Source organism: Perca flavescens, chromosome 6 (assembly GCF_004354835.1).
Source record: "Perca flavescens isolate YP-PL-M2 chromosome 6, PFLA_1.0, whole genome shotgun sequence".
Taxonomy (NCBI): domain Eukaryota; kingdom Metazoa; phylum Chordata; class Actinopteri; order Perciformes; family Percidae; genus Perca; species Perca flavescens.
Window position 1 is genome coordinate 22,750,104 of NC_041336.1, and position 26,332 is coordinate 22,776,435.

General features: G+C 42.1%; 3 protein-coding genes across 4 annotated transcripts; all 3 read left to right on the plus strand.

The window, feature by feature from the left end:
- The first annotated feature begins 403 nt into the window (after positions 1-403).
- si:ch211-261d7.3 (myb-related transcription factor, partner of profilin) lies at positions 404-4,290 on the plus strand. Of its 2 annotated transcripts, none has more exons than XM_028579539.1 (4): positions 404-503; positions 795-1,540; positions 1,982-2,407; positions 2,524-4,290. In XM_028579539.1, the coding sequence occupies exons 2-4, from the start codon at positions 1,285-1,287 to the stop codon at positions 3,417-3,419; spliced, it is 1,578 nt and encodes a 525-aa protein (XP_028435340.1). In that variant the 5' UTR covers positions 404-503; positions 795-1,284; the 3' UTR covers positions 3,420-4,290. The 2 variants fall into 2 exon arrangements, with proteins under 2 accessions (XP_028435340.1, XP_028435341.1); XM_028579540.1 differs by having other exon boundaries at positions 1,229-1,540.
- Positions 4,291-4,551: 261 nt separating this feature from the next.
- Positions 4,552-7,975, plus strand: zgc:66448 (zinc finger protein 665). The gene is made up of 3 exons (XM_028580792.1): positions 4,552-4,990; positions 5,273-7,743; positions 7,868-7,975. Exons 1-3 carry the CDS (start codon positions 4,600-4,602, stop codon positions 7,973-7,975), a joined length of 2,970 nt encoding a protein of 989 aa, XP_028436593.1. The 5' UTR covers positions 4,552-4,599.
- Positions 7,976-11,261: 3,286 nt separating this feature from the next.
- On the plus strand, positions 11,262-24,870 carry LOC114557603 (zinc finger protein 850). Its single transcript, XM_028581158.1, has 3 exons — positions 11,262-11,398; positions 11,512-11,692; positions 19,450-24,870. Exons 2-3 carry the CDS (start codon positions 11,566-11,568, stop codon positions 23,853-23,855), a joined length of 4,533 nt encoding a protein of 1,510 aa, XP_028436959.1. The 5' UTR covers positions 11,262-11,398; positions 11,512-11,565; the 3' UTR covers positions 23,856-24,870.
- Positions 24,871-26,332: the final 1,462 nt, after the last annotated feature.

Sequence of the window (26,332 nt, forward strand, 5' to 3'; positions counted from 1 at the left end):
AGAATCAGCAGTATGGAAAACAAGATAAAAAGCTATCTCTCTATATGAATAGAAGATATACATAAAAAAAGAAATCTTTTTTTTAAGTATTAGTTTTAATATGAAAAATCATAAATCCACTGATCTTATCAAAAACAAATAAAACTGCCAGAAATACATATGCAAGTTGAATGGAATTCATTAATTTCAGGTGCAGCAATATAAACACTGTCTCTTTTGCCCTGTAGTGAGAACAAAATGATATATCCTCCCAGGATCCTTCCTATGAATTTACTGTTTACACATCAGTTCCTCTCTAGGAGATGTGAGAAAACTATAGGTCCTGTAAAATAAACAGAGATACATTTGTTCAGCATCTCCAAACTTTGATTGGCCCTGAACGTACCCTCTCCGTGACGTCAATAGTAAGCGACTGTCTTCGGTTTGTGTATCGGCTGCTGAGCTAACAGCTGCACCAATTGTGTTTTGGTTTTGCTCTGTCTCCCATGAGCAGTTATCATGAGGTAAGAAATACGACAGCCTCGGCGCTCTTATCATGTGTGCTCAGTTTTTGCTGGCAGTTCGGGCTGCAGCTTTACCTCAAACCGTGGTAGCCTGTTAGCTAACAGCCAACTCCATTGCAGGATCAGCACCTAATATATGCGGAATGCGCAACCATTGCGGATGTGGTGCAGAAAAAAATGCGCATCGATGCGACAGAATACAGAAGTTAACGTCAATGATAAAAGCGAACATAACTATTTTAAAATGCTACACAGTTGTAAGCAGTGTTATGTTTTGTTGTTGTATTTCAGCTCTGGAGGTGATTCTCTGCCTTGATGGTGCATCTCACTGTATAACAGCTGGAGGTTTAGATGTAGCTTAGCCTGCTCCAGATGTTATTACACCGTGTATACGTGTTCTCAGCAACATATAACTATAAATGAAAATGACAGAAATGGATTTAAGTGGCTGCAGCTAGCCATAAAAGTCTCTGGACGTCATGCTCTAATCAGCCAACATGATATCGTTATCTCTCACTAAGCTGCAACAATGCCTTCATTTGAAGAATACTGTTAAAAACTGTTTGTTAGGGGAATTTTAACTCTCATTTGTCTTGGGAAATCAGTGTGTGTTGCAGCTGTAGTCAAAGCGGGTTCATAGTTATCTGATGCAGAATACTGGAGATTTGTAATGTCTTCAGCAATAGGTTCAGTTACACCTTGAACCTGTGTTAATGGGGCAGCAGCTGCCAGTATCAGAATTGGCCCGCCAGTCAGTTCTGCTGTAAATCACGTCTGACCCATGACTGAGTACTACGAGGAGGGGGGGCTGCTGTACGAGCAATCACCTCCCATGCACATCAAAGTGGAGTCTCCGGAGGGACCCTTTGGAGGGGGAGCCTCAGAAAACGGCTTCCCCAGGGAGGATGATGACTCGGAGGGCAGCTGTGACCAGAGCAGCGGATTACCTGGGGGACTCCCCTTCAACGTGGTAGTGGTGCATCCCAACATCATGGCACCTGGCATGTCCTCCGATGACCTCTTGTCCATTGAACAAAGTAAGCCTGAATGAGATTAAGACCATTATTGGGAACCGGATTGGGTGTTTCCTTGTTTATTTGTAAATTTCTGAAGAGGATGTGGCTCCTAATGGCAAAACTACACATTATTACATTATTTCATAAAACGATTTTATCAGCAGTGTAGAAAAGCACAGCCAGCCAATACATCTATGCAAACAGCTACAGCAAATTGTTTTACGTTTTTAAGGAAACATTTAGCTACAGTACAATCATTCAAGGAAGTAACAATTAAATACATTGCTCTTAATGCTCCATGCCTTTCCAAAAGTAGGAATAGTTGAATATGTTTCGGCTTAACAGAGTGGAAATAAGACTGACACTGTTAAAGCACATTTCTCTTCCTCACACAGTATATTTAGCTTCACTTGATATTTTTTCATTCCCTTCTGGGCTGTCCTCTCACCTCTCTCTGTACAGACAGAGCTATGTCAGCTGCACTGGCGGCTGGCGGTGCAGGAAAACGAAAAAGCCGTTTCAGTGGAGCAGAGCTGGAGGTGTTGGTGTCAGAAGTCACTCGGTGTGAAGGAGAGCTCTTTGGTCCTGCGGGGAGGCTCCGGCGGCGGGAGAGGGAGCGCATCTGGGCGGGAATCCTCGAGAGAGTCAACGCTGTGTCCAGAGTCCCACGCACCCTTCGAGAGGTGAAGAAGCGCTGGGATGACCTGAAGAGACGCAACGGAGGAAGGCTAGCGGATGCTCGCCACCGCAGCTGTTACCTGCCATCCAGCAGGGGAGCCTCTATGCTTGGCCGTCCGTCCCAGACGAGCCCCAGGCTTCAACAAGCCAGGCAAAAGCAAAGCACCAGACCAAAGCCCAGTTTCCCATGCTTTCCTGACTCTGATACAGGTTAAAAAAAAATAACTTCTTCGATTGGCTGGTGTGGTTTTTCTTTGTAGCTTGTATAGATGCAACTAATATATTTATATATATTTCTTTTTTTTTTTTTTTTTTTTTTTTTGCAGGTGTAGGAGTGGAAGGGTCAGAGAGAGATGGTTTGGAGAAAGATGAGGACAATCCTGAGCGTGACAGAGAGATGGGAGAATCTGAGGGTGAACCAGTAGAGAACAGCATGGAAGACAAATTGGGATTAGGACTGGGTCTGGGCATAGGACCACCCCCTCCATCAGAACGATGGCTGCCTCCTTCCCCCCTCTACAGTGCTCCTTTTCTCAATGGCAGCCCTCAGCCCAGCAGTCCTCAGCCTTCACTTGGAGCACAGCAGGGTCCTCTTGAAGCGCCGCCGCGCAGCTCCTGGCTTGAAGATGAGCTACGAGGGTTAGGGGAAGCGGCAATTCAACTGGGAAATAGGGTCGAAAAAAGTCTGCGGGAGTTTGGGGAAGGTTTCAGACAGGACATGAGAACACTTGTCGCTTCGCAAGAGGCATTAGCAGTCAGTTTACAACAAAACAATGTCCTCTTGCAAAGGCTGTTAGGAGTGCTTGAGGCCCAGCAGCAACCACCGCCACAGCAACATCGTGTACAACAAGCACACCAATCACAAACATCTCTACAGCACTTACAGCCACAGCCAGCTCAGCAGCAGCAGCAGCTACAACACACAGAAACACTGCAGCAGCAGCAACAACAACAGCGGATTGAAGAACCACTGCAAACACAGCTACAAAATCAGCAGCCACTTGTAGTACAACAACAGTCACAACAGCACCAAACACAAATACGGCCGCAGCCACAAGTCCCCCAGCATTCAAATAATCCGACAGCTGTGGCGGTGGTTCCTGTACCATCGTCCCCTGACATACATGGCACTTTGCCCTCCCCACCCACAAACACAAATGGATGTGTGCAGAGGCCTCGGCGAGGAAGAGCAGTCGAACACAGGCGCAGAAGACGGCGCTGAGGAGAAAGCACTCGGAAATTCAAAATGCTCATCGTGCATATTTGGTGTTTCAAATTGTGACATGAAAGTATACTCTTTTCTATTTATTTTACAGTATTTCTGTAAAATACCGTGGCATTTGAAGTTTTACGTCCCACAACCAGAAAACCTTCTCGCACTTTGTCTCAAAGAGGACTGAAAATTAGACACATAAGATACAGTAATAGGGTGGCCTTAACATTAGCTTGGTTCCTCAGACATACGCTAAAAGACTGTGGAGAGACAATTTCAATCATGGGACTTTGAATACCCAGACAACAACACACTGTAGGTGCTGATGTTTAATATGCATGTCACTGTACATGCTTTGCAGCGAAGCTCATGATGCTCTTACTAGTTCAGTACTGTCTCAATTCTCCTGATACACTAACTACAATGTCATAAAGTACTTGTACTGCAGTTGTTACCATATATGGTAGTTATACAGCTATTGTACTTACCTGCTAATGTATGCTTGTGCTTTTAACAGTTTCATGGAAAACTAAGTCTTTTCCAGCTTCGGTTGGACAATAAAGTTGTGTTCTGTCCAGTGCGTTTTAAGACAACAGTGTTACATTTTAAAGACTTGCCAGTTTTTGGTGAAAAACAAAAAACCTTCCAGCGTAAACATCACAGTAGGCTTCGGACTTTAATTCATATGTTTTTGGTGGAATTTAAAAGCATACATAAGAATGTAGGGGCTATTTATTCTACTTGTGCATGCAGTATGATGGATGTGTTTGTAGATAGTTGCAAAGAAACAGCATATGGCCATCATCTACGTAGTTTTGCACAATCTATATTTTGAAGATAGCGACTGTTCTGATGTAACTTAACTTTAATAAAATTCAGACATGGACTGCAAATAAATCCATCTGATCACTTGTGGATTTGTCACATAGCTTAAAGATAATGTAATATTGATGGTTGAAGTTGAAGTGTATATATGTTGTGAAGAGAGTGTTTGGTGTGTAGAACAACAAAGTCACAGCGGTAGTAGAAAGGGAAATTTATATTATAATTCTATTTTCTGAAATGATGAACAACAGCTGGTTGTCAGTGCGTTTTATTTTGAAAGTGTCGACCGGAAAGCCCATTCCTTGTTCATGCTGGCGAGCATGATCCTTGTGTGTTCTGGACAAGAGGGGTGCATGGGTGAAACATGGCCGCCGTAGACCCATCGGAGTCTCCAACACGACAGAAATCCCCTGCGGAGGAGGTGGAAACATCTGGGGAGAAGACAGAGGCGGTGGAGTCCAGATGCTGCTTAAATCAGAAAGATGAAACAACACGTAATAAAACCGAGGAGAGCCCCGAAGATGAGCAGAGAGCCAGTGTTTGTAACGATGGCGGGGGTATTGCCAGCCATTCTGAGGTTAGTCTCGAGTCCGGTGCTGGAGCCGAAAAAACGACAAGCAATTCACCGGAGGACCTAACATCGGCTGAAAAAATGGCCGAGGCTCGTGGCGGCGACCAGCGGGCTTTCGACTGGTCCGAAGCTGAAGACGACAACGAAGAGGCGAAAACACACAAGGAGGAAAATGATACGTGTGGTATGCTAACGTTTTTAAATGTATTTTACAGTTAGCCTTAGCCTCCAGGCTAACCTGAGATGTAGCTCTCACACCCGGTTCCAAACTGTGAACTCTGCTAAATGGTAATTACCATAACAAAATCCGCTAGTATCCTGCACTATATTTTGTGATCTGCACTTAAGATGGATAGCTTTGTTAGTTGCGTGCAGTTTGTTAGATCAACACTAGATCGGTTGTTTACTGTTTTTTCTTTTCCCCTCTCTGTTTGCTAAGCTATTATGATGTGCTTTTCTCTTCCAGAACTCAGTGATGTTACAGAGAGTGCTGGAGGGGTGCAGCAGGATACACATGTTGATGATAACATTACAGCTGATACAGAGGAGATTCATGAGGAGGAAACGTCACATCCTGATGAGAAGAGCACAGAGAAGGGACTGGCTGAGGAGCCGGTGGGAGAAGTCTGTGGGATAGAGGAGGTGATTGAAGATGATGAAGAGGCAGACCGAGAAGAGGACACTAATTTGACAGCCAAGCCAAAAAAGTGCCGTTTGGTGTGCAAGGAGTGCGGGATAAAGTTCACCCGCCGCGAGACATTCAACCTTCACCGTCACTTTCACGCACATGAGGATGAGCTCACGCCTCTCACCTGTAAAGAATGCGGCCTTACCTTTCAGCACCGCAGCAGCCTCATTAAACACAGAAATGAACATAAAGAGAAGGAGGAACAACTTGTTACTCCAAAAAAGGAGATGCAAACAAAGGAGGAGGGTCGTTTTAAATGTGCAGAATGTGAGAGAATATTCTCTGCTGTGGATGAGCTGAGGGACCACAACTGCTGCAACACAGTAGAAAAGCCTTACCACTGCCCCCTGTGCCGCCAAGAGTTCCAGTTTAAGGTGTCCGTCACTAAGCACATGATGATCCACTCCCATGAGAGCATCTTTAAATGCCAAGAGTGCAGTCAAACTTTCACAAACAGCATGGCCCTGCGCTACCACCAGCGATGTCACACCGCCCTGAAACCCTATGAATGCCCCGAGTGCGGCTTGGTTTTCAAACACTACTCCGTCATGGAAGACCACCGTCGCAAGCACGCTGGCAACACACGCTCTCACCTGTGCAACATCTGCGGTAAGACCTTCAAGTACAGCAGCCTCCTCCATCAGCATCAGTATCTGCACACAGGCCAGAAGCCCTTCCGCTGCCCTGAATGTGGTAAAAAATTTGCCTTTGCCCAGAACATGAAGGCACACTGCCGCCAGCATAGACTGCGCAAAACCAACTCCTCCGCTGAGCAGCCCAGCAAGCAGGCCCCTGCGTCCGTACAGGAGGCAGTTACAGGGCCGGGAAAAGAGAACACACACCATATGGAGGAGTCGAAACGCACATTCGACTGCCCCCTTTGTCCCCAGACCTGCTTGGCACCAGCTAACCTGAGAGCCCACATGCTTGTTCACGAGGCGGAGTATGAGACGCTGGAGAGAACACCCAGACCCCCAAAGGAGAATAACAAGCACTGGGAAAAAGGACACACCTGTCCGCACTGCGCATGTGTTTATCGGGATGAATCCAGTTTAAATTTACATGTGATAAGTGTCCACAAGTCTGTAGCACAATATTTAAAAAAGGTGGCAACGCCACCTACAAATCAATTTACTCCATTAAGCAGTGATAATGTACAGGGGAAATTGAGAAGCGATGGCATAAGTATTAAGTCGTACAAGTGTTCTGAATGCGGAAAGACCTTCCGCCACCGGTCAGTGTTAGAGCTGCATATGCGCATACATTCTAAGGACAAGCCTTACCAGTGCAAAGTGTGTGGCAAGGGCTTTAGATTCGGTAGCTACTTACAGCAACATCTCATCATCCATACAGGCAAGAAGCCATACAAATGCCCTGACTGTGGGAAGGACTTTGCCTTCCTGCAGAACATGAAAACGCATCAAAGGCTGCATCAGGAAAAACCGTTCCGCTGCACCAGCTGCCGCAAAGGCTACAGCGACGAGACCCAACTGCAGCACCATATGTTATCACACAATGGCGACAAACGTCATAAGTGTGACCAGTGCGATAAGAGCTTTGGATTGGCCTATCTGCTCCGTGATCACATGAACACGCACACAGGAGAGAGGCCGCATCGCTGTGATGAGTGTCACAAAACCTTTTCTTGGTTTAGCAGCCTGTTAGTGCACCAGAAGATCCATGCTCGCAAACGCCAGGGTTTCAGCCAGTACAATTCTTTCCCAATGGGTGCTAGGATGAGAGGCAGGGGCATCAGGGGGAGGAGAGGGGGGAGGCTCATGTGGGGCTTTTCTAAGCCATTCGGAGGCTCTGGGATGGTTAGCGCTCAGCCGTCTCCGTATCCAGTTTCTGTACTGCGAGATGCCGATGCGCACAGAAGGGCGGCCCAGCCACATTCGTCCGTGCTTGCACCTCGCATGGATTTACAAGGTAGACTGCAGAAGGAGCCGTGGCTGTCTGAGCTACACCCCCAACCGGTGCAGTGGAAGGTGGACGGTGGAGAGGTAATGCCAGTCCCATTGTCACAGCAGCAACATGCTGCTCCACAGCAGACGCAGTTTGAGAGCCCACCACAGCCTGGCCCACAGCAGCACCATCAGAGAAGTCCAGGCTGGGCAGATAGCCCTTTAATAGCTCAGTCAGTCCCCACTTCCGCTCCGAGTTCAGAGTCCTCACACATGAAAGAGAGCGCAGCTACTATTGTCAGCTCCCTCACGGCAGCTATGCCAATAAAATCCAGTCCGTCAATAGTAAGTGAGATGGAGCAGCACAGGCAGCCCAAGCCTGTGACTTGGAGTAGTACACCCACATCCACAGTGCTAGCTTCCACAAGCTCTTTGCGACATGATTTTTCTATTCCCTCATCTTACATAGATGGGGCAGCTCTGTGGAGTGTCAGACCTGCTTTACAAGCAAATTCACAGATCTCTCCAAATAAGCTCGGCCAAGAGCTTCAGCTGCCACGATGGGCAGGTGGCCTAGTGTCAATACAAAAGGAGCCATCCACACCTCCTAAAAAAGAGGACACTAGAATGTGGGACTTGAGTAATCCTCAAGTTATACCGTCAACTGTTAGCCAGCCAGAGAAGCCATGGAATGGCTGTGAGCTGCAACAGCAGTGGGTTTCAGGCTTAGCAGGTGCATCCACCTCAACTCAAATAGACCAAAGCAGTGCTATGCCAATTTCAACTCCTGTTTCTCATGGGGTAGGTAGCACCTTGTGGGACATGCAAACACCACCAGGAATTCCAAAGACATTAAACGCCGAGAAATTAGTAAATACTCAAGATTTTCAGCTGCAGCAAAAGCAGGTGTCATCTGCCTGGGCCAGTGTACAGAGCCAGACAATGACACAGAAGGTTCCCATCTCCATCCAATACGAGCCTCATCGTTTTGGCCAGGCGTTGGGAACACCAGTATGGGGCTTCCAAAGTAATCAAACGCTGCTCACTGGGCAACTCAAACCAGGTAATGGACAGGAGCTGCAGCAACAGCCAATGGTATCAGGCACTCAAATAATCATAAATCAGCCTTCTCCTTTTTTCTCACCTCCACTTGCTCCGCTCCCTCCTCTTGCTTTGCCTGGGCCACACCCTCTTCACTCTGTCGCAGTTGGCACACTTTCAAGACATCCACACCCAAATATTTTTTTCACACCACAGGCAGTAATGAGCGAGAGGCCACACATACCACAGACCATGCCCCTACCTCAGCTTGCCCCACGGACAGAACCTCCCAAACTTGGACCCCGTTTGCCTTTCGCCCCAGAACGGCTTCTCCAGTGCATGATATGCGGGTGTTCACTTCCCCGGGAGCTTGATCTACAAATGCATTACTTGCAACATGCACAAGGAGAGATTTGACATTTCTACACTAGTAACAAGACTTGGTTATGTTTTTTTTTATAATTTTTACTCGGTGGAACCTCATTTATTTGATCCTCACTTGTGCAGTTTGACCAGTTGAGTGGATGGGCATTAGAAACAAAAAGATGAAAGTAAAAAACATTTTTTTATTCTGCACACTATTATTAGACTGCACAGAGTGTTGTTTGTAATAGAGGGTGTATACACTAGCCATTAAAATTGTTTCACCGTTTTCTTTTTTTTTTAAAACTCATTCAAGTTATCTAAATACTTTACTGGTTCAAACACTTTCTGAGGGGGGCAGATTAATGAGGTTCTATGACATTTAGATATAGATAATATTAGTACTTTTATAGTTCTGTTCATATGTCCTGAACCATTTGAACTGTGTTTCTTCATGTACAGTATACTGTGTGCCTTTTATGAGTACAGTCTGCATGTCTGCTGTCTTGGTATTTTAGGCCTAGTTGTGCTTAAGGTAGACTCAACCATGTGACCTCACTCCAAAAACACAGAGCAACTCTTTCCAAGATACTGTAAAGAAATGTAAGTTTTTGCTTTTGAGGAGATGAGGATGGGGTTAATGTGTTAGAACATACAACGAACAGCTTACTACATAAATGATGACCCTGTTAGGAAACACTCAAATTCACAGGGTTATTGGCTTGGTCCAAATATTTCACAAGTAAAGTTCTCATCATAGTAATTTGGTCAAAGTGAAAGTATCTGTAAACAAAATGTGACGGTTAGACTTACATGTAAAGTTCATTTCACAGAGTTTTCTGTAAATTTAACTATTGAGTGATCATTGGGAACAGGGAGAAACTAGCATAATTACACAATTGTCAAATAGTGAGTTTTGTAATAAATTAAACTTGGATTTATGTGAAGTTTTGTCAATATGTATTACAATGGCAATACAAACGTGAAACTGATGTTATAAAATGTTTTGGTCTAGTCAAATTCAGCTAATTTCTGGCAATGTGTCATGACTGATATATATTTTATAATTAGATTATTAACTGATTCTGGGTGGCAGTACTTAGCACCTACTGGAAACTGATGAGTACCATGTAATGTGTATCTCTTACCAGAATTACTATTTCAGATTGGAATGTACCCATATTTGTAAAATGAAGTCCACGTTTGAGTACAATGCAATGTTTTTTTTTGTGAATACTGAATGATTTCATTCCATAACTGTAGATGTAGAAAGTACAGAATCCCATCTCCTCTGTTATGATAATGGGCATTTAAAGAGGTTTGGTGGCCCAATAAGTGACTGAAAATCTTCATTACTACTGTAAAATAAACACACAGCCCATTTGTACAAAAAAGAACCGTCCCTGTGCGTCCGTTTAAAAAAAAAAAACATGTGCCCTTCTACCTCTATCCACTGTTTTAGCATGGAAAGACATAGAATTTTCCCATGATGTCTACATATTGGATTAAATAAAACTTGCCTTTGATTGCAATGTTGTAATGTGCAATACTTGTTAGGTAAACCTAATTCACGGTTCAACATCTGTATAATAGAGGACTCAAAAAGAAAAAGCAAACAAAAGGATTAAATCCTGGTTTGGAAAGTTGTCATATTCTGAAGGATACATGTTTTCCCCTCTACATTTGGTTTGTGAAGGAAATGAAGTAAAATAGGAGTGACATGACAGGTATCAAGTATGAAAAAGGTTTGGGTAGTTTTTGAATTTGTTTGTGGAACATTTAAAGTACAGTAAAGTATGCATCAAGATCGATGAAGGCAATTCATCAAAAATTGTGATTAAAAATTCTGCATTTTCTCTGAAATTTTGCCTGCCTGGAGGAAGAACAAATGCTCTGTAAAGAGTCACTTGAATCAATCTGATAAATTGGGACTGGAATCCCTACTTACAAATTCCTACTTATTCATTACATTACTACAAAATGTTTAAAATACTTTACAATATTATTTTAGTGTATTTCACTCTAGTAGTACATTATATTGTTCCTCATTGTTAGAAACATTAAAGCCCAATTTTCCTTTCTGTATTTTATTTTCACAACCTGGACTGCCTGGAATCTTGTGAGAATTTCTTTGTCTCTGGAAATAATTTATATGAATAAATCATATTATGAATAATTTATATTTTTTGCATAATATATTAATTTATATTTATATAATTAAAATGATTTATATTATTATGATGTGTTGGTGGGGTCAGTAGGGACAAAAGAATGACCTGGAAATTATATAAATAATATATATATTTTTATTCATAATTATTAACACTGCATGGAGCCCCATTAGATGCTGCTCATCCTGTTTAATCCTACCAGTAACTAAAAACCATTGGGAATCATATTTTATACTCAGACTTTAGTTAGTGGATTCAGATCAGATTCACTGCAGGTCATGTCTTGCTTGAAGGCAGGAAACAAAACAGAAGAATCCACTTCCGCCGAAGGACATCCATGCGATCATTCCGTGTGCTAACGTTAGCTGTGCTAGTCGTTATCACTCGCATTGCTAATACATTACAAAATGCTGCCTTGTTATGTGGTAAGAGACTAGTTTAGCATACCATTTTTTTCATTTCATTTTCATCCCGGCTTTGCACCGAGGGACTGCTGATAAGAAAAAAACTAATTTAAAACAACTGTGTCGCTGTTAAGCTAACGAGCACTAGCTAGAGTAAAGCTTGCACCATCAAGCAGAGACACTCCAAGATGGACGGAGCTGCTACCGCGGCGACCAGTGAGGACGGAGCTGAAAGCAAACCCCGCAATGAAGACCCAGCATCTGAAAACAACGTCTGTCCATCGGCTGAGGACACCGCTGAGGACACCACTGACCGTAAGTATCTGGTAGCGGTCACTTAGCTAAACGTAACATTGTTGGTACTATCAATACAACAACAGCATTATTCAGGCGTGGTGACCTCCTGCACCAACCTAAACGCAGGGACATGGCAATAATAGTACTTTGCAAAGTAACTGAATTTTTGCGGCAAATGCAAAACGCTAACAATATAGCATAATTAAACTTGCATTCACTTGCACTGTTGCATATCCACCCCTAGCCTTTTGGCTATTTCATGTTCGCACAATGCTGTTTATTGAACAAACAGCAACAGGCCTAGACCAAGCTGATACTCAACCATGGTAATGGTTTGAAATGTGTTGGCAATAACTTACATATATCGGATTCTATTGAGCATAATGTAAGAAATACATTACAAGTATAGCCTACTCATGTAGTTATGTAAAAAAAGAAATGCTTTTACTGTAGTCCTATTGAACAATATGTCTAGGCCAAGCTGAGAAACAATAAAAATAATAAGCTGACCTGCAATTATTAGTATTTTATAAGCCACAAACCATTGGGCAAATTGGATATTGTCCCCCTTTTATTTGAAATCTTATTAGTTCAAGCACAGTGCTGTTCTCTATTACAGAGCTAAAATGAACGCAACGATCAGAACAGAAGCACTGCATCATGAGACTTTATTGTACATTTATACATTGAGTAACATTTCTACAGGATTTAGGCTCTACTTTAGACTTGCTCATCCTATGCTTCCCCATGGTATTTGTTGCATCAATATTCACCAGTCAGCAAACAACCAAACAAGCTTATTTTGAATTTCAGATCCATGTGTGTTTAGCTTCATTAGCTACCCAGAACAACAGCATTCCTGATCCAGACTGTGACACTAACTGGCAGAAGATTTTTTTTTTTTGGTAATTTAGCTCATACTGTATTCAGACAGTTGTTGTGTATGCAGAAGTATCATATGATAAAACATAAGAACGCTACATCCTCATTAGATGACATTTTGAATGGTAATGAATAGTACAAATGGTTTCAAATAGGGATGCAGCAGTTAACCGATTTCACTATTAACCGCGATTTAAAACGTTACGGTTAATTGTGAAGGCTCCTCTACACACAGTGTTAACTGACTGCAAGTTAAGATTAACAGTGTGTGGAGTTCTTATTTAACCTCCTTGACGACATAAACGCTGGGTCCGATCACTGCGAGTATTGACTATTAGAGTGACATTGGCTCTCCGTGGTGGGATAAGTTATTGCTGCTATTTTTTAATGTTGCACAAACTTAGCAAACACCAGAATAACACAGTGCAGAGCCAGCCCTCGACCTCAGGACAGCTGCAGCTGCAACAGGGAATTCAATCCAAGTTGGTAAGCTTGCTAGCGACTTTGTTTATTAACGTTGTTAAGTATTTGTTAGCTTGTTAACGTTACCAGTTAGCTAACGTCAGCCTGTTTTTAATTTTAACGTTACAGTAAACAGCTAACGAGTTAGGAGCCGGTGTCACTACCTGATGTGAGTCAAGTACAGATGTGAGATGCGCATAGGCCTGCATGATAAATCGTTATAAAATCGCGATCTCGATTCACCCTGTTCATGATTTAATTTTTGACTTTGATTTAAAAAATAAATTTATTTATTTATTTGGGGGGGCATTTTCGGCCTTTATTTTGGTAGGACAGTTCTCACAAAGTTCAGGGCTTAACCCTCAGCCAATGACAAAGCGCCTTTTAGACACGTGTTTCACTCGTCAGTTCAGGGCTTCACCCTCAGCCAATGACAAATGGGTTTTGTGAACCGTGCCACCCCTAGTGCTCATGTAATTTCATACATTAGCAGGGAAATGAAACAGACTATAATCGTACCAACAAAATCTATATTCGTTGCATCCCTAGTTTCAAATAAACTCCATAGCCAGTGACAGTGATTGACTATTAAACATGCTTTAATAGAATATGATGAATAATGATAACTAAAGCATATGTGTGTTCTTTGTAAGAACTTGACAAGGCTGTATAACTCATGGCAGGCCAACAACATTCGATTTGTATTGCGATTTTCATGTATTGCAATTCTAGAAGTATTGCGATATTCATTTCCCTCTTTAATAAAAACAAAAGTTGAATAATCCACTTCTAGAGACAATATATCATGAGACATTTCTAAAAACTAATTGTTTTCTGAAAAGAATGCACATCACGTCAGTCAAGAAGTAGCCTACATAACATGTATTTTCGGCTTTTGGTCTGTTTTGTATGATGTAGTCGCCGTCGGCGGTACTGTATAAACAGAAAATATTTAGGTGAATCATTGGTAAAAAAAACCACATTCAAATCACGATACATAATGATTTTAGATTTTTTTTTTTTTCACCCCTGCAAAACAGTCTTGATTGTTGTCACTGACATTCTTAATGATGGAACCAGGTGGATGGAGTTTGTTTTCCCTTGGCATGGCAATGCCGGGGGAAAAAAAGCATTTACTGTTTTTGAAAAGAAAAACAACAAGGAATTTTGTGGCATCAATTTTCTTCTATTCTCACTACTTTAACTGCTTGCACTCCAAGCATATTGTGTACCTAACTTTCTGTGTCAAAAACTTGACTGCCAAGAACCACTTGAAGGCAGCATCAGCATATCTTGACTTGTGTGTCCTCTTCTACTGGCTGTTTAAACCAGATGTTTCCCCTATCAAACTTTACAGTTCAGTGCAACTTCAGTATTGACTAAGGCTGCACGATTAATCAAATTGCAATCGCAATGTCACTCTGTGATTACATAACTGCAAAAATTGTGTGATTTAAGTAAACAATAAGGTGTGCTGTGTGCGTGACACTCTGTGTCCACTGCAGTCTTAACTAGGGGTGTCACGATTCTCCAAACCCTCGATTCAATAAAAAAATTTTAAAAGCACAGGTTGCTATGCCATTTTTAGACTAGACTTTTATGCAATATAATATCTGACCTTTGTTTGCAATGTACCACGCTACATTGTCAAATTTTAAAACATGTATTAACAACATAACAATAACTTATATCTTCAGTCAATTGGAAACTTGACAATTGACCCTTCGCTAAGCACCTCCCTCCTTAGTTACTGTTGCTACGCCTGACAAGCTTTTGTGCCTGGCACGTCTGTTACAGTCAAGGGGGTAAGTTTCGCTTCAGGACGCGAACCTCCGATGGCGCCATTTTGTTGCTACAAAGCGATCACCTCTTGTTAGCATTACACTGACCGCCATTTTTTTTTTTCGTCACTTGACTGCGAATAACTTTACATCTGAAGCGTTTAAAGACTCTATTTGTCCATTGTTTATTTCTAAAGAAACACGACAATGTATAAAAGGCTCCATTACCTTGTACCTCACGTTATGGCTCCGTAGCAGACGCTTTTGTAAAAATAAGCTAACGATTGTGTCATAACCAAGTGACTTACTGTCGCACAGTAGAGGAATTACCGTATAGTACAGGAGAAGCTCGCGGGCAGTTTTGACTTAAATTAGCTGTTTAGGTTTAATTACTAATGTTAACTAGCATGTTAGTTAGCAATAATTAGCCTGTGCTTATGTTATCTCCTTACATATACCTACACTCTCCGTCTCTGTAAAATTGGGAATGATTGAGATTTCTCTTGGCACAGCTACCAGAAGACTTACAACTTTCAGACACGTTGCTCACGTCACATTTACGTTGTCTCTGTCAGTTGGAGGCTGCGCAGTAAAGCAAGAGATCACCGGAAAAGTGCTTCTAATAGCCTTCACTGGTCTCCATCCAGAGCAACGGGGTCTATTGGTCCATTATATACTGTCTATGGTTACAGTATGTATGCACCGGTGTCAGACATTCCCAAGGAGATTATTAGTATTTTTTGGCGAACAGGTGAAATATCTCAATGCTTCTGTTAACATTTAGAGACCCTCGTTATGCTACCATTGAAGTGTGGTGATATTTTGAGCCTTTTTAATAGTGATTTGTTTTTACTTTTCCTGTGCCCCTGTGTCCGCACTAGCTTGTTTCAAGCTACAAACACATTCAATTAGCCTGCCCATGTCCCAGAGAGCGATCGAGTGGGATCTGTTATTATCCCCTAAGTTCGTTTTGCGCCGGAATTGTCCTTTATTTTACGTTCGAATATATGCATTATGAACAAAGAACCGTTATTTCCAAGCAATGCTGTGCTGAGTTAGCTAGCTAGCTAACATTAGCGTGTTCTAGCCTTGGAGCAAACGTAGCTAGCTAGGTGTTTATGTTAATCTTGTCGACATTTAGTTGTGAATGGGGCCTCCCACACTGCTTGATACACGCCGGGCATTTCTCCCCTTGGGTTTCGGGAAGGGAACAAATTCCACCACCCTGTCCAAACCTTTAGGATACCGGGTATCTGTTTTGCACAACACTTCGCCGTGTTTCCCTCACTCGAAAGCTTGACAGACCTCCTGCGCCTAGTTACGGTTGCTAAGCCACGATTGGCCTGTGGCGGTTTTCGGGCGTGGCTTAGCGAAGGGTCAATTTGTCAATAAAGTAAAAAGGGGGAAAAAAGCTTGCTGAGGGCAGACGCTTTGCAGCACAGCAGTGTTAAGCGTTTTAAGCCCCCAACGTCGTCTTCCAGGCAGCGCTGCCTGGAAGGCACTAGGTTTAGGCAATGGTTATGGTTAGGTGCATTGAAGACGAATGGTTGCAGCGCTGCCTTGAAGGCTTGGTTGGGGGCTTAAAGCATCATTGAGCCAGCACAGCGGTCTTAGCAGCTGAGAAGACAGATGGCAGAGAGGGTGACTCAGCAGTCCGCTGACATGTTGCTCTCTCTAATATAACCAATATAAGCTGCTCTGTTTAGGCTACAAAACGTGCACGTGTGGTTTTGGTCATGTGGATTAAGCTGTAAACCGAAGGAAACCCCAGTAGCTGCTAGGCTAATGTGCAATGGTAAATACACAGAATATGGTACATGCACATAGCAGAGCTTGCAAACTGTGACTTTTTTGTCGAAAATGCGAACATTGTCAACATAACTCACTGGAAATCCAAAATACTTCCACACTGGCGACTTCAGTGAAAGAGGAGGGGGTTCAAGTTCTGTCGATGCGTTTCCTGCATCTGCAGTTGCCATTGCTAACTTTTGACTGGCTGTAGCTAAGTTAGAGGAGGTTGAGTTGCAGCACTTCAACACGTGTGTTTTTTTCCACTTGACAAGCCGACCGGACATGACATGGGGGCGTGGCAGCATCGACGATTCCATTTTTTTTATTCAAAATTCGTGATTGTGACTTAATTTCAGTGACACCCTTAATCTTCCAGTTGTAACACCCTTCACTTTACCGACCGTATTAACAACAGATGAAGCCACCATGTCTTAAGAAGGTTGTTGTTTACTGTAAACTCACTTTACATCGTCTTTGCTATCTCCTTTCCTCTCGCTTTCCCTCACACTGCTGCTAAGCTAACTCCGACACCGCTCAAGGTTGCTCTCCTTGCTCCACCAATCGGGCACTGACGTCACTCACTCGCCTGCCGTTCTCGCTCTCACTAATGCGTGATTTATGGTTCTGTGTTGAATATATATGTTGAATCTGCCCTCTGAATTATGCTACCCCATGGAGCGTGCCGCTTGTCCACAAAAGATGTGATGAGTCTGTTTAAGCAGTAGCGCGTGTGTCGTGTATGGTCACTTGAGTGTCAGAAGTGTAGAGGGTTTCGGAGCATGCTGACAACTAGGAGTGAAACGGATCACAAAACTCACGGTTTGGATCACAGTTTTTAGTCACTGATTGGATCAGTTTTCGGATCAGCACAAAAAGGGGAATTTAAATGATTTTATTAAAAATTTAATAACTTTTAACAATAACTTCTACACACTTTTACCCCATTTAGCTATCAGAATTTAACCGTGTTTAATCCAGCTACTCGCTAACGGTAGGCTAACATCAACGTTAACCTGCTGCCAAGTGTAACGTTAGTGTTGGTCTTGCTTTGCCAGACCATCCGCACGCTGCAGAGCAGAGGAGGGTCTGGCTACTCCACACAGCATTCCGGGATGGGAGAAAAACATGCATTGGTTTATTGGCATTTCTTTAAACCAATCACAATCGTCATGGGCGGTGCTAAACTCCGCACAGAGCTGCTGTAAAATAGTTGTGCGAGAGAAAACTCAGATTGGACAGATAGTCTAGCTAGCTGTCTCAATTTACCATGCAGAGATCTAAGGAGCAGTTAACCAGGGTCCTCATAAATCCACCAGAGTTTAAAATCCCAACACAAAGAAACTTTCTAGTCCTAACTTTGAACCAGCAAGTTGTGTTTAAGCTCCTCTTTTTTTTTTTTTTTTTTTTTTTTTTTTCACTTGTGGAGAGCTACGTGACCCATGAAACTATATCGATGAGTACCGGTAGTTTTAAATCAACCGTCCTACACACAGACTATATATGAGGCAGACACACAGCTGACAACCTGCAGGTGGAGGCGGTGGAGACGGGCTCGGACATACACGCCGCGGGCCGCTGTGGACTTGTGTCGTTCCCGAAAGCGGTTTTGGGAAAGTGGCTGCATGTGTCCACCACAATGCCCAAAACATCAACACCGGTACAAGCCTACAACTGTCGCAGACATGGAGTGCGCAATGTGTGTCAGAGCCTCCCAGATGGGTGAACTGAGACCCTGTTTCCTGCTTGTCGGTCAACATTTAATTTAATTGTGCTTTCTTTTGGAAGGCGGGCTGCCAAAAATCGCCACATACTAGCTAATTAATTAGCCTGAGGCAAACGCTAGCTATTGTTTAACAGAAGGTGGTGTCTGGTGTGTGCGCCAGTGTTTTTGTGTGTCGGCCCACCCCTGCGAAGCTCCATCGTGCAGACAGCAACAAAAGAAAGTAGCCGCAGCTTCACCAAAAGAGTCTGAAAAATAGAACTATTTTGATACAAACATTTACTCGCCATGTGGCAGATAGCCCTCTGAGATTTGCTCACCAAACGGGAAATGTACCCGCATTTGGCGACTGGCGAGTATTACGGACCCTGAAGTAGTTATTATATTACACCCATTTTGAATGTTATTGTTTATAAGGAAATACAAAATGTATTTATTTATTAGAAATTTGTAAAAAAAAAAAAAAAAAAGATAAAATTTTGTAAAATACTGTTATTTATGTTTGTATATGTATTTATTTATATGCTCGTTTAATTTGTATGTTCAAGTTAAATACACTTTAAAATTTTAGTAGCCTATTTTGTGAATTTTCCTAGATAATCAAGTGAACTCATAATCGCAATATGACTTTTTCTCCAAATCACGCAGCCATAGCGTTGACCAGCTTTTAATTCTTTGAGTCAATGGTTAAAATGGAGTCAATTTGGATATATCCGATACGTAATTCTGTACCCTTATAAATAGGGCTGGTGTGTGCTATTAGATTTGATTGTGAATATATTGCAATATGGTGCTTTGGTAAATGCAACACTTTCTGCAGAAAACTTATCAAATAACTGAATGATTGAACTTCACAGAGGTCATTTAGCTTAAGCACTGTATTCTGTAATAATAATAATAATAATAATAATAATAATAATAATTTTATGGGTGATGTTATATTTCCACCACCAAATTTTTATCATTTCATTTGAAAAGTCTCTTTGTAATTTTACTGTAAACTCTAACCACCTTTTTAAAATAAAGATATGATTTGCCCCTGTTTTTGTGATTTTTTTTTTTTTTTTTTTTTTTCCTGTCTTTCTTTCTCTGGAAACAGGAGTGGCTTTGACCTCCTATTTTCCTCTTTCTATTTTTAGGGGTTGGGGTTTTCTGCTGTCGGGATTGTGGAGAAGTCTTCAGAGAGGAGGCAGCATACTTGGAGCATCGGCATCAGCACCCGCAAGAAAGCGTGTATTTAGACAACCAGTTAGATGGTTTACATGATGCAGAAAAGGACAATGCAACAGCTAATTTCTGTAATTTATGTTCACTATCATTTGTTGAACCAAGTGAGTTCCACTCGCATATGGAGAAGAGCCATGGTCAAACCTCCCAAAAGGAGTCTAGTATTCAAATACCTTCTGGGATAACAAAGCAACACACCTATGAATGTCCAGACTGTGGGAAATGTTACTGTGTGATCGGACACTTTCTCAACCATCAGCGCTCACACAGACAAGCCTCCAAGTCTCTTTTTCATGACCTTGAACATTTGAAAAAGAAGTCGTTTCAGTGTGAGTCTTGTGGGCGCAATTATTCCCGCGCTTCAGCTCTCGATGCACACCGTCGTTGTCATGAGGAAAATTTAGTAAAGTCACAAAACAGGAGTTCAGGAAATGCATTTCACATGGAGGAGTCAACAGTTGAAGCCAAGCCCAGTAAAAACCAGACCGATGATACTCCTGAAAAATCTTTTAAGTGTTCATGTGGTAAAGCTTTTACTGCTCTGATGCGCCTTAAAACACATCAGCGATTTAGCCGCAACAGTCAATGCTCTCCAGAAGAAATGAAAGAAAAACCAAAGAAAAGCTGCAGCGAGTTTTACTGTAGTGAGTGTAAAAAGGCTTTCAATAGCCATATTGCCCTCTTCAACCATCAGCGATGGCATGCTAATCATTCAAATGATTCTGCGAAAAGGTTCCCATGTGAGGAATGTGGAAAAGTATTTATGACTCTAACCTTTTACTACAGGCATCAGCGCACGGCCCACAGTGATGAGACCCCAGCAAAGTCCTTTCTTCATCAAGTATGTCAGCTACAGAAGAAGGCATTTGAATGTAAAGACTGTGGGCTAAAGTTTTCCAGGGCTTCAGCACTTCACTCCCATCAGCTTCATCACACGGATGTTTTTAGAGAAACAGAGAAGGAGACTCAGATGCGTACCTCTCTGCTGCCTCAACAGGAAACTTTGGAAAGTGAAAGAAAAGAGACTGAGCAGGAAGCAGCGGTCTCAGAGAATGTACTTCCTGCCAGTATGGCTGAAGAAGACTTGCATGTAAATGAGACTGATGAAGACGGGGACAGTTATGAACCTGGGGACTTTAACGTACAGGTGATCAGTGCAAGTGAATCTGAGGACGAGCCGGTCCAAGACCAGAATCCTGATCTTGAACTGCTGTGTGAATCGGATCAGGAAGTAAGAGATGACGGCGATGCCGGAGTTTCCCCCAGTAGCCCGGTTTCAAAACCAGAGATGGATTTGAAAATTGTAGAAATTGACTTTGAGCAAACTGACGAGCAGTGTGCACTGGTAGCGAGAGAAGTGGAGAATAAAACGACAGAGGAAAGATTTGATTGTCCAGAGTGTTACCGTTGGTTTTCTAGTGCCTCATCACTGCGCGTTCACAGAATGTGGCATGGCGTTCGTAAGAGAAGACAGCAGAGTCAAGGTCAGTCAGTGGCAGTTCTTACATGTGACACATGTGGCCATGAAGCAAGTAGCTATGCAGCACACTGCAGTCACATTCATCAACACAAGAAGCAAAACACAAGTGCTGATGATGAGGCAGAGGGATTAGAGAAGAAAAATCTGGCATGCAATGAGTGTGGTAAATGCTTCTCCCGTTTGTCTGCTTTAGTCTCTCATCAGCAGCATCATCCCAAAAGAAAACAATATCAATGTCCAGATTGCATGATGTCTTATTTGCATGCAGCAAGCCTGTTTAACCATATGAAAAACTGCTCCGCACAAAAGAAGGAGAATATTTCAGTCACTAAGAAAGAATACAATCCAAACAAAACCCTTCTCGGCCCAAAGATTTATCATTGTGAACAATGCGGGAAGGGTTTTTGGTCTCTAGGAGCTTACTCCCACCACAAGCAAAGTCAGGCTCTGTGTACAGATTTGAGGCTAAGAAAAGGTGTCACAGGATCTTTGCACTCCGTTAATGGACACCCGCGCTCCAAGGTTGCATGTCCAGTGTGCGGTAGAAAGTTCCGTCACAAGCGCATTATGGCATTGCACATGCGAAAACATGAAAATGGAAATCACAAATGTGAACTCTGCAACAGGTCGTTCCGTCTTTTCTCCAGCCTTCTGAGACACCAGGTTGTGCATAATGACCAGTTACTCCCACCGCCCATTAAGTCTTTTCAGCATCAGGTAGAACAGTTGAAAAAGAACACCTACAGCTGTCCTGACTGCGGGAAGCTGTTTTCCCGGGCCAAAGCACTTCAGTTTCACATGAAAAGCCACGGGTACGAGACTGGGCACATGCCATCATCGCCAAGATCTCCTGTCACGCTGGAGAATCGGCAGTGTGCAACATGCCTTGCACATTTCAACAACAAGGCCTCTTTGAGGGTTCATCAAAAACTTTGCATTAAAAGAGAAAATCAAGTAGTTGATTTTAAGACGGAACCGTCAGAAAACTATGATATTCTAACATTGCACAAGGATAGTTTGGAGGTCACACGGGAAAGCGCTGAGCAAATCATGGTACATACTGAAGTAAAGAATGAAATGGACAGTGGGGAGCTAAAGATGAAAATTCAAACAGATGACGGCAACTTAGAAAACCCAAGTACAACCAATTTGAAATACAAATGCAAAAAGTGTGACCGAAGCTTTTCAGTAGTTGGGGCTTTGAATTTTCATAAAAGAATTCATGCTGACGGTTACAAATCTGTACCAAAAGCAAAACTGGCCATGTCTGTAATGCTTAAAAAAACTAAACCGGAAGATCCAAGCAAAGGACAGTTTCACTGCTTAGAATGCGGGAGGCGATTTATGTCCAACTCGGCTCTCGGCTCCCACAAAAGATGGCACAAAGAAAAGAAATTTTCACGGTGCTTGCTAAAAGATGATGATTTGAAATCTGTGAGCCACAAGACAGAGGGCGGACCTTTTCAGTGCCACAAATGTGGCAAACAGTTTTTTAACCATTGTGTTCTCCAGCGCCACCAGATGTTTAATCCTCAGTGTCGAACCAAAACTGAGCCAGAGCCTGATTCACTCAAAAGTGTCGAAAGCAACAGCACACTGGAAAATTCCGAGTTTTCGTGTCCAGAATGTAACAAAACATTTGAGCAAGGTTCACTTCTAGCTGCCCACTATGACAGTGAGCACAGTAACAACACTGTTGAAGCTGCAGAACATCAAGGAGACGGGCTCGCCTTGGTTGACCAAGTCCCAGAACAAGTTGATGTCAACTTGAATGGGAGTGAGTCCATGTCAACGACATTGAAGCCAAAGGCTCACCAGTGTCCCCTTTGTTCTATGACCTTTGCTAAAGCAAGAGGTCTGCGAGCCCACAAATGGCAGGCCCACTCGAAGAGGACAAAACGTAAAAATAAGATTCTTTTGAGGTTAAAAATGGAGTCCATTGCCTCGAGCAGTGCAGTCAAACAAACCGAAGACAACACTACAGTGACGGTGAAAAATAGCCCTGTTGGCAGAGGAAAGAAGAAAATCAGATCAGACCCTCCACTTGTGAAATTTGTCTTGTGCCTTGAGTGTGGGAAGCAGTGCAGTTCTACGCGCGCCCTCCTTGACCATAAGAAAGTGTGTGTGGAGATCAAGCACGAGTCTAAAAAGGAGATCCAAACTCCTGCAACCGCGGCTGAGGTTTCCCCCCCTCTTAGCCGTCTGTCAGAGCATACAGCCAAATGCCTCTTCAAGTGTGATAAGTGTGGGAAAGCTTTCCAAACGGAGGAACAATTGGGAACCCATAAGACCAAGGCGAAGAGCCGGCCTTACTGCTGCGCTTTGTGCTGCCACGGCTTTTGGACTGAGAATCAGCTGCAACAACACCTCACCTGGCACGATGAAGTCCGCTGTCGTCTCCCCAACGAAGTTCGCTATAGGCTCATTGCTGCTATGCCCTCAAAGCCTCTCAAACCTAATATCCCCTCTGCTGACATGAGAGGGACGTCCTTTCCATCCTGTACACTTAACCCAGACAGCCAGTCACAAAGTAGCCATAAGTGCCAACATTGTGGCAAAGCCTTTCTTTCACCAACTGCATTACAAAAACACGAAACTCAGCACTGCAACAATGACTCGTATCATTGCTCTATTTGCCCCAGGACCTTTAGTGAAATACAGGACCTTATTGATCATCACCAGGAATGTATCGGTGATTACAAAAGGCACAGTGATGCCCCCGCTGCGGTCTCATCAGGAGATACTAATGGCCTTACTTGCCTTGAATGTGGAACTACTTTTTGTCAAGAAACCGATTTGCACCAGCACTATATTGAACATGCCAGTAGAGTGTATTAGACAACCTGAAAAGGACTGAAGTGAAGACACTGTAGATTGTTGATTTTTGTTTCTTTTGGAGGTTGCCAAACAACTTAAAGCTACATAATTCCTTAGAAATGTGTTTAGGCTAAGTAGAAACATGCTTTCCCTAGTTGTCTCTGTATTATTTGAGATTCTTTATATTTAAAAGTGTTTTCCTAATCTCAGGCTTTCCTTTACACTGGATTAGTATATGTACACATGTTTAGGAACAACCCCTTTTTATAAACTTATGTTAAGATGTCAGATATATAGTTTTGATCCACAACTTTTGAGAAGAAAAAAAAAAAAAAAACTGACCTGTCGTTGAAACTTGTTAATCTCTGTGGATTACTGACTGAAGTTTGGTAGTTCATATCTAGACATATCAAAAAAAATGTAGAAACATGTATGCAGGTTTATGCGTACACATAAAAATTGAAAAGTGCAATTGACACACTACTTATATCTGAGTTAATGAAGACATTGAAATAATCCTGCTAATGTATACCGTTTTTGCTTTTGTCATTTTGAATACCTGAGGTTTAGCAGAGAGAAGATAATATATATGAAATTCTAATATATATGAAATTCAACAATGTGCACTGTTTATGTGAATTGGTAAAAAACACCTGATGTTAACCATTGCAGCCATTTACTACCATAAAACAAATTTAACAATCAATAATGTAATGCTAAGTACATAATGTTTTGAAAGCTCCCATGTTTTTCCTTTTCAGTGTTATATTTCTATGTTGTGGAAAGACTTTTAATTACTAAATTGAAAAAAATGCTTTTGTTCTTGTAGTGTAGTTGTTAGTTTACTGTACCACTTTTGTAGTGGAAAAAAGTATTGGTATTGTACAAGAGATGTTACTTTCAATTAAGAAAAAATCTTTTTTTGCTCTAGATGACCAATATACCCTTTGACTACTTGTTTAACTTGCTGTTTCTGAAACAAAAAAGAGGAAGTGCTCAAAAGAGTCAAAAATAAATTGATAATTTTTTGCGTGAATTACTGGGTTCTGTGATTTTATTCAACTTCAGTTTAGTGAATCTGCATATTTGTGGTTTGACTCATCTTTTGAGTAATTATTACTGGCCGTGTATTGGGTTATCAGGGCATGTTAACTTCAGCAGCATTACATAAAAAAATATATATAACTATTGAGAAAACCATAGACAGTCATTTTAAGATCATTAGACATACACAGCACATTATGGATATGGAGCCTGGAGTGTGTCACCTTAATAGTTACAGACTTTTGTAGTGTTAAATTATAACTAAATTAAAGTTGACTGATGCATTGTAAACCTCCCAAAGTAAAAAAACAAAACATTACATTTGTTTACTTAATCTCTCTTTTAAATTATTAATTCATATTGAATTTTAAAATGCAATTGCAAAATTAATTGATCATAAATCATTACATCTGTTTCCTGCTTTAATATTTAAAATGTCCATTTTGTGATTGCTTTAATTGAAAGATTTGTAAGCAATGTGCCACCTAGAAACAAGTCCAAGCAGTTGTGGCACCATCATTATTTGAATGGCATGCACAGGCTCCATATATGGGTCACAGATAATCTACTTGCTTTACAGACATAATCAATAAAGCTACAAATATTTTTTCTAATGCGCAATGCTGATATTTAAATATTTTATAGAGTTGACACCTGACTTAACACTTGACTTGTAATCCCCCCATCTGTGAATGAAGAGAAGATCCACAACTCGGTCTTGTAAGTTTTACCTGCTGCAGTTAAACATTGGTAACTTCACCAGTAATGACCAGGCCTTTACCGTTACCAATCTGCCAAATTTAGCTGGAACATTATGGAACAATTTGTTCATTTAATCAAATCAGAAGATATCTGGTAGTTTATTTTACATACTTTATTTATGGATGCTCATAATACCTTAATCTTCAAAATATAGTACATGAAATGACTGAAAATTGTACAATTTCTAAATTTGTCTTTTTTTTTTTTTTTTTTTTTTTTTTTTCTAGTCAAACCGTGCAGCATTTCATGTAAGGATTGTGGACTAAAGTTTACACACTGGGACGTCTACAAGACTCACCTGCACCAGCATGCCCTGGAAGAGGAGGGGGAAGAAGCTCAGACGGGAGACAACATGAATCCCGCAGCAAAACTGGATTCTCAGAGAACGGATGATGGAGAAAACGGAGGTGAAGACACGGATGGTGATGCAGACGGGTGCGACATGGGCACTTCATTGCAAACCCAAACCTCAGGCTTAACACAAGGTGTTGAAGTTGCCCCAGCTTCAGGGAAAAAGAAACTTAGGAAGGGTTATGCTTGCTTGGACTGTGGGAAGGTTTATACATACCTGGTTTCATTCACAAAACACCAACAGCTGCATGAAATCCAACAATCATCTAAAACGACAAGTCAGAATTTGCGTGAATATCAGTGTCCAGACTGCGGGATGTCATTTATCAGGCGAGCGCGGC

Excerpts from the sequence above, each read along its gene's own strand:
- LOC114557603 (XM_028581158.1), top strand. The coding sequence starts at position 11,566 with ATGGACGGAGCTGCTACCGCGGCGACCAGTGAGGACGGAGCTGAAAGC. Across the intron at positions 11,693-19,449 it reads CGCTGAGGACACCACTGACC|GGGTTGGGGTTTTCTGCTGT; the intron begins GTAAGTATCTGG and ends TTCTATTTTTAG.
- si:ch211-261d7.3 (XM_028579539.1), top strand. The coding sequence starts at position 1,285 with ATGACTGAGTACTACGAGGAGGGGGGGCTGCTGTACGAGCAATCACCT. Across the intron at positions 1,541-1,981 it reads CCTCTTGTCCATTGAACAAA|ACAGAGCTATGTCAGCTGCA; the intron begins GTAAGCCTGAAT and ends CTCTCTGTACAG. Across the intron at positions 2,408-2,523 it reads CTTTCCTGACTCTGATACAG|GTGTAGGAGTGGAAGGGTCA; the intron begins GTTAAAAAAAAA and ends TTTTTTTTGCAG.
- zgc:66448 (XM_028580792.1), top strand. The coding sequence starts at position 4,600 with ATGGCCGCCGTAGACCCATCGGAGTCTCCAACACGACAGAAATCCCCT. Across the intron at positions 4,991-5,272 it reads GGAGGAAAATGATACGTGTG|AACTCAGTGATGTTACAGAG; the intron begins GTATGCTAACGT and ends TTTCTCTTCCAG. Across the intron at positions 7,744-7,867 it reads TAAAATCCAGTCCGTCAATA|ATGGGGCAGCTCTGTGGAGT; the intron begins GTAAGTGAGATG and ends CATCTTACATAG.